Source organism: Coregonus clupeaformis, chromosome 5 (genome assembly GCF_020615455.1).
Source record: "Coregonus clupeaformis isolate EN_2021a chromosome 5, ASM2061545v1, whole genome shotgun sequence".
In the NCBI taxonomy this organism is placed as follows: Eukaryota; Metazoa; Chordata; class Actinopteri; order Salmoniformes; family Salmonidae; genus Coregonus; species Coregonus clupeaformis.
Window position 1 is genome coordinate 397,223 of NC_059196.1, and position 8,209 is coordinate 405,431.

Sequence of the window (8,209 nt, forward strand, 5' to 3'; positions counted from 1 at the left end):
TTTGATTTGATTTGATTTGATTTGCTGTGTTAAAAAGAACAGGGTGTCATTTGTCATCAGACCTAAATTTCACAGCTTTCGCTTCCTGTCAAGTGAGGCAATAGAAGGTTCTGTATAATACCAGTTCTGTATAAGCAGCCTTCTACAGCGGCTGCTTTCTGAGCTTCATGTACACCAAACTATGGGGACCTCTTCCAGCTGAGACACACCAACTCATACAGGGATTCTGCTGTTTGTGAACTTGGAGCAGGTTAAGGCCAGGATTCTAGGGTTAAATCCTGTGTAGGCTCTGGTGAGTACAACAGACTTTAGGGTGGGTGATGTAAATATAAATGGGTTATTAAGGGATGAGTGATATGCCAGAGAATGTGCAAGCAGTTTAAAACAGAAACCTTTGAAATACATACAGTACCAGTCAAAAGTTTGGACACACCTACTCATTCAAGGGTTTTTCTTTATTTTTATATTTTAGAATAATAGTAAAGACATCAAAACTCCGAAATAACACATATGGAATCATGTAGTAACCAAAAAAGTGTTTTAAACAAATCAAAATATATTTTATATTTGAGATTCTTCCAATAGCCACCCTTTGCCTTGATGACAGCTTTGCACACTCTTGGCATTCTCTCAATCAGCTTCACCTGGAATGCTTTTCCAACAGTCTTGAAGGAGTTCCCACATACAGTGAGGGAAAAAAGTATTTGATCCCCTGCTGATTTCGTACGTTTGCCCACTGACAAAGACATGATCAGTCTATAATTTTAATGGTAGGTTTATTTGAACAGTGAGAGACAGAATAACAACAACAAAATCCAGAAAAACGCATGTCAAAAATGTTATACAGTGAGGGAAAAAAGTATTTCATCCCCTGCTGATTTTGTACGTTTGCCCACTGACAAAGACATGATCAGTCTATAATTTTAATGGTAGGTTTATTTGAACAGTGAGAGACAGAATAACAACAAAAAAATCCAGAAAAACACCAGTCAAAAATGTTATAAATTGATTTGCATTTTAATGAGGGAAATAAGTATTTGACCCCTCTGCAAAACATGACTTAGTACTTGGTGGCAAAACCCTTGTTGGCAATCACAGAGGTCAGACGTTTCTTGTAGTTGGCCACCAGGTTTGCACACATCTCAGGAGGGATTTTGTCCCACTCCTCTTTGCAGATCTTCTCCAAGTCATTAAGGTTTCGAGGCTGACGTTTGGCAACTCGAACCTTCAGCTCCCTCCACAGATTCTCTATGGGATTAAGGTCTGGAGACTGGCTAGGCCACTCCAGGACCTTAATGTGCTTCTTCTTGAGCCACTCCTTTGGCCTTGGCCGTGTGTTTTGGGTCATTGTCATGCTGGAATACCCATCCACGACCCATTTTCAATGCCCTGGCTGAGGGAAGGAGGTTCTCACCCAAGATTTGACGGTACATGGCCCCGTCCATCGTCCCTTTGATGTGGTGAAGTTGTCCTGTCCCCTTAGCAGAAAAACACCCCAAAGCATAATGTTTCCACCTCCATGTTTGACGGTGGGGATGGTGTTCTTGGGGTCATAACCAACATTCCTCCTCCTCCAAACACGGCAAGTTGAGTTGATGCCAAAGAGCTCCATTTTGGTCTCATCTGACCACAACACTTTCACCCAGTTCTCCTCTGAATCATTCAGATGTTCATTGGCAAACTTCAGACGGGCCTGTATATGTGCTTTCTTGAGCAGGGGGACCTTGCGGGCGCTGCAGGATTTCAGTCCTTCACGGCGTAGTGTGTTACCAATTGTTTTCTTGGTGACTATGGTTCCAGCTGCCTTGAGATCATTGACAAGATCCTCCCGTGTAGTTCTGGGCTGATTCCTCACCGTTCTTATGATCATTGCAACTCCACGAGGTCAGATCTTGCATGGAGCCCTAGGCCAAGGGAGATTGACAGTTATTTTGTGTTTCTTCCATTTGCGAATAATCGCACCAACTGTTGTCACCTTCTCACCAAGCTGCATGGTGATGGTCTTGTATCCCATTCCAGCCTTGTGTAGGTCTACAATCTTGTCCCTGACATCCTTGGGGAGCTCTTTGGTCTTGGCCATGGTGGAGAGTTTGGAATCTGATTGATTGATTGCTTCTGTGGACAGGTGTCTTTTATACAGGTAACAAGCTGAGATTAGGAGCACTCCCTTTAAGAGTGTGCTCCTAATCTCAGCTCGTTACCTGTATAAAAGACACCTGGGAGCCAGAAATCTTTCTGATTGAAAGGGGGTCAAATACTTATTTCCCTCATTCAAATGCAAATCAATTTATAACATTTTTGACATGCGTTTTTCTTGATTTTTTTGTTGTTATTCTGTCTCTCACTGTTCAAATAAACCTACCATTAAAATTATAGACTGATAATTTCTTTGTCAGTGGGCAAACGTACAAAATCTGCAGGGGATCAAATACTTTTTTCCCTCACTGTATGCTGAGCAATTGTTGGCTGCTTTTCCTTCAGTCTGCCGTCCGACTCATCCCAAACCATCTCAATTGGGTTGAGGTCGGGGGATTGTGGAGGCCAGGTCATCTGATGCAGCACTCCATTACTCTCCTTCTTGTTAAAATAGCCCTTACACAGCCTGGAGGTGTGTTGGGTCATTGTCCTGTTGGAAAACAAATGATAGTCCCATTAAGCCCAAACCAGATGGGATGATGTATCGCTGCAGAATGCTGTGGTAGCCATGCTGGTTAAGTGTGCCTTGAATTCTAAATAAATCACAGACAGCCAAGCACCCCCACACCATAACACCTCCTCCTCCATGCTTTACATTGGGAACTACACATGTGGAGATCATCCGTTCACCCACACCGTGTCGCACAAAGGCACGGCGGTTGGAACCATAAATCTCAAATTTGGACTCCAGACCAAACGACAAATTTCCACCGGTCTAATGTCCATTGCTCGTGTTTCTTGGCCCAAGCAGGTCTCTTCTTCTTCTTATTGGTGTCCTTTAGTAGTGGTTTCTTTGCAGCAATTCGACCATGAAGGCCTGATTCACACAGTCTCCTCTGGACAGTTGATGTTGAGATCTGTCTGTGACTTGAACTCTGTGAAGCATTTATTTGGGCTGCAATTTCTGAGGCTGGTAACTCTAATGAACTTATCCTCTGCAGCAGAGGTAACACTGGGTCTTCCATTCCTGTGGCAGTCCTCATGAGAGCCATTTCCATCATAGCGCTTGATGGTTTTTGCGACTGCACTTGAAGAAAAGTTTAAAGTTCTTGAAATATCCGTATTGATTGACCTTCATGTCTTAAAGTAATGATGGACTGTTGTTTCTCTTTGCTTATTTGAGCTGTTTTTTGCCATAATATGGACTTGGTCTTTTACCAAATAGGGCTATCTTCTGTATACCCCCCCTACCTTGTCACAACACAACTGATTGTCTCAAACGCATTAAGAAGGAAAGAAATCCCACAAATTAACTTTTACACCTGTTAATTGACTACCTCATGAAGCTGGTTGAGAGAATGCCAAGTGTGTGCAAAGCTGTCATCAAGACAAAGGGTGGCTATTTGAAGAATCTCAAATATCAAATATATTTTGATTTGTTAAAACATTTTTTGGTTAATACATGATTCCATATGTATTATTTCATAGTTTTGATGTCTTCTCTATTATTCTACAATGTGGAACATAGTCAAAATAAAGAAAAACCCTGGAATGAGTAGGTGGATCCAAACTTGTGACTGGTACTGTACTTTCAAAATAGTTGTTTGTAGGAGTTGTAATACACATTATCACTAATGTTAGCCAATCAATACTGATTGGACAAAATACATCCTAATGTGAAACATATAGGGCCTTAATTCTTACAAAGAAATGGGACAAAAACAGAAAATATAGTTAGATTCCCCAGAAAAAATATTCTATGCCTACTTTGAATTGTAGTTTGAGGAAGGAAATGCCAAAAGTAGCGGTCACATTTCACCGCGTTGCTCTTTATGCTGAAATGTTCCTTGTTTCCTCTTGATACAGCGTGTTTAGAGATACAGTAATGACACGGTTGCTTTTCTTCTTTTCATCAGTCAGTCATCAGGACACAGCAGATTTCAAAGGAAAAAAGAAAACAGGAAATGGAGGGAAAGCGTCTTGTTATTGTGTGGTTTCTGTGGATGCTGCCACTGGGACTGAATAGCACAGTGACACTTCAGCCTAACCACCACTCCACTGACTTCAGGAGAAGTGAGGTTACTGCAACTTCAGACAAAGTTTCACCCTTAGAAATGGCACAAGAGCACCTCAACAACGCACCTGATGAAGGACACCATAGCACTGTAGCACCTTCAGTTGAGTTGAAGCTCACAGTGAAGAGTGAACCACAGACTCCAGACCAGGTGTCCACCAGATATATTCTCAGCTCGTATCGGCCTTCAATCCACCCTTTGAGTACAAGCACAAAGAGGAACTCCCAGTCACCTCAGGACCGCCAATCCACCAGATATAAAAACAACTCCACAGTGGAGATCACAGCAGATGGAGCCGAGGAAACTTTGCCCACTATGGGGAATCAGCCTCTGTTAAGGCGAGATACACCCTCCAGCAAGGACGAAGTAAGTCCAACAGCATCACCTAGACCTGGACCTTCTGAGTTGTCCACTCAAACAACCCCACCGACACCAAATCAACCAACAGTGATCCAAACAGGGCCTGGTCCGTCCAATCCTCCGATGTCGCAGTCCAACAACTCAACGGAGAGGATCCGACCCACGCCAACTGGTGTTGGATTTAGAGTGACACCGACTAGAGCTGAATTTACTTTGAACACAGGTGGGGAGGCTCAACTGCCCAGTACCCCCTCCCAGGCTCCAGTCACAAGCAGGAGATCAACCCCTTCACGCCCCACTGAAATAGGTCCAACAGGCCCATCTGAGCTGCCTAGTGCTGCCACTTCACCCGCCACCCTACCTCCCTCTTCAGCCATGACCAAATCTTCAACCCACATCTCCACTCCATGGACGTCGACTCAGCCCGCCAAGACCCTTGCCACCACAGCAGCCTCTGTTACTGCTAGTATTGCCGTTACCAGCACCAAGGGCCAATCCACACCAATGGTCCCCACTACAAAACAAGTCACCGCTGCCACCACCACGGCAGGACTGCCTCCTCCGACAAAAACTGCAAACAAAGACAAGAGCAAAACGACGGGGAACCATGGCACAATGGTGGCTGTACTGACTGGTGTGATGCTGGTTCTGATGCTGGTGGGTTTCGGGGTCATCTTCGTGAGGAAGCGCAAACAACAAAGGATGCAGCTGCAGAATACAGCCTGGGCCGGCCCCTCTCCGTTTCTGGACGGTGGAGTCCAGTCTCGACTGGATAATGACGAAAGCAGTGACGTCCACCTGAGGGGCTCCAATCGGATCTCCTTCTCTGGCTTCCTGTCTCAGCGGCTCTCCAAGAGGCTGTCTCTGCTCCAGGAGACTGACGAGGAATTCCGGATGGGTGAGATTCCGGCAGGAAGTACATTCGGAAGAGAGACTGTTTCAGATGATGTTCAACCGAGCAACGGGACTGCTGCGGTGCACAACGAAAAGACCCAGACTGAGGAGGTGCAACCTCCGGACAACTCCTCATCTCCTTCTCCACCGACGGCTTCAGAGACCACTGCCACAGCACACACCCATGACCATCAGCCTCCTGCCTCCTTGCAGGTTGTTGATCTGGGGCCAGACAATGCTCCCAATGGATCTCGCTCTCCCTCTCGTATGCCACCAGATATCCCAGAAGCTGTTCCTCCACCATTGTTGGATGTTTACCTGGGTCCCCCCTCAGACCAGGCCAGCCCCCCTTCACCAGAGAGCACAGATCTTCCCCCCCCACCCCTCTGACCCGCCTTTACCCGTCTCCAAGCAGTGACAGATAGCAACACACAGGAAACCCCCTCTCCTCCCCCTCCATCGAACAAAGGAAACCACTCACGCCAAAAAACTAAACTCAAACTGATGCTTATCAGTGTTCCGCTTCCTCTATCTGATTAAACATTTCATGAAATTGATCTTCAACTAGGCCTATAGCCATAGTTTGATTGTCAAAACCAAGCCAATCCATCTCCCTATTTAACGGGGTAACTTTGGCATTGGCCACAATAATTTGCTTTTTAACACATGATCCCTATGGTCTTTCTATGAAGATAACCAAATGTACACTGAGAAAGCTTTCCCAAATGTTTTCATTCAAGATGTAGATACTGTTCAGATCCTTATTAATTCAGCCTGACTAATCTGTAGCAGTGATATTTATTTCATGCTACAATAATTGCTTTTTCATTAGTGTACTTTTTGGAGGAAAACATATAGTGATATAAGGGCCTAAACATCAGCATCATACCCAGTGGTGAGATAATTCAGAGAAGGATGCACTGCTGAAGTAATGTAATAGTGTGTGTGTGCATGCACGGCAAATGATAATTTTCAGAGCATAAATCCAGCCACTGCAAAAATCTACCCAGGCTGAGACATTCATTGGGCAAAATGGTGAGAGAGGAAGTTCTAAAAGGAAATGAAATGTGAGGGTGAATTATATAATTAAACCGAGGAACGATAGATAGAAAGGGATAGAATGAATGTGAAAATGAGAGTAAGAGTGAGCAGGGAGTTAGTCTCTCAGTGGGGCTGGCCCGACACCGTTAGTGAGTGCGTTACTGCAGTGTTGCAGTCGCTCCCAGTGTATTTCATAGCTGTGCAGCAGTAGAGACAGAAAGAGGGAAATGTCAGACCCACAAATAGCACCTCAACGTCTCATCTGAAGAGAAACCACAGAAACAATAAGATGGGAGATGGAAAGCAATAACCACGCCCACACACACAATTATTTCCATCTACACATATTCTTACCTGTCAACAAATGAGAGTTGTGAAATGCTCATTGTTCATCAATCATGTATTTATGCAATAAATCCACTGATGGTAAATACTGGTTTGAATTTGTGTACTACATCAGCCTCATACAGTGAGGCAGACTAAAGGCTCATTGGTTAATGGCAGGCTATATTTCACTCTGCTGGGTGTTGATTGAGGAGAGAGCATCATCCGCCTACACCACAAGCCACTGTCCCCCACTCCACCCGCCCCTGCCGCCCAGATGGCAACCACGGCACCTGCTTTATCCCTCTCTATAAAGAACGTTGCCTGAAAGATGCAGCCATCATAAATCCAAAACCCTGTCCGCCTTCCCTTCCCTCTCGCCACCCTCCCCACTACTCTAATTTACAGCTTCTTCCAGACACATTCTCCAGCTGAGTACTAAAAGGGAAATGTTTCTATTGAAAAATGATTGCAGAACTCCCCGTGTCGATACTGCAGCAGATATGAAAGAAAATCGAGAGGGAGAGAGAGGAAGCAGTATGAGAAGTAGCTAAACCTGGGCAAGACAGACTATTTTCAGTCCTCTTTCACTCGTACTCTTTTCACATCTGCAGTTCCAGGTCTGACGTAGTTTTCAAACCACCAACTCGGTCATATCAGTCCTGTCTGGGGTAAACCTTCCCCACCACCAGTCTGTTCAGTTTGCAACAAAAACAGAATCCATGCCTTGTTCACCTCAACACAGGTCTATTCTTTCTACTATTTTGACAAGCTATTGTAAGAGTATTACTTTTAATATGACTATAAATCTTACTTTTATCTGTCCTTAACATTCTAAAACAATTGCATGTGCTGTGACTACAGTTGGTTTTCACACTCAAGTAGGTTGCAAGGTGGGAAACCTTTTGTGAAAACCCCTTTTTCCTTTTGTGTAGCAATTCTCTGGATGCTTCAACTTATTAACAAATCTTTCAACATTACAGAATTATAGCAATCAGATATTACAGTAATTTTCAGAGATCCCATTTTTTAAATCTAATGATCTGAGGTGAATAGCACACATTAGTTTGGCATCACAGACTCTCACAGCTTATTGGTTGAACACCCGGAACTAACACAGCTGATTGGTGTTGCCATGCAGAGTTTCACACTTTTGATTGGTCTTGTGTTGCCGTGCTAGCATCAGGCACTGCACTATGGAGGGTCTTTCTTACTGGGTTTCATTTGCTGACACTTTTTTCTGGAGAATTGTGAATGGTGATTGCTGCCAGCAATTCATGCTGGCTAGTCGCTGAATGATGTTGCCAGCAGTAGCAGGGCAGCCTGCTTTGGCTGAAGTGCAGAATTAAATATTCACTGCTTGCTTACGGCTAGTTGCA

At 44.4% G+C, this 8,209-nt stretch overlaps 1 protein-coding gene across 1 annotated transcript; it reads left to right on the forward strand.

Moving 5' to 3' along the window:
* The first annotated feature begins 140 nt into the window (after positions 1-140).
* LOC121557999 (proteoglycan 4) lies at positions 141-6,937 on the forward strand. Its single transcript, XM_041871487.2, has 2 exons — positions 141-292; positions 4,053-6,937. The coding sequence occupies exon 2, from the start codon at positions 4,101-4,103 to the stop codon at positions 5,853-5,855; it is 1,755 nt and encodes a 584-aa protein (XP_041727421.2). The 5' UTR covers positions 141-292; positions 4,053-4,100; the 3' UTR covers positions 5,856-6,937.
* The last annotated feature ends 1,272 nt before the right edge of the window (positions 6,938-8,209 follow it).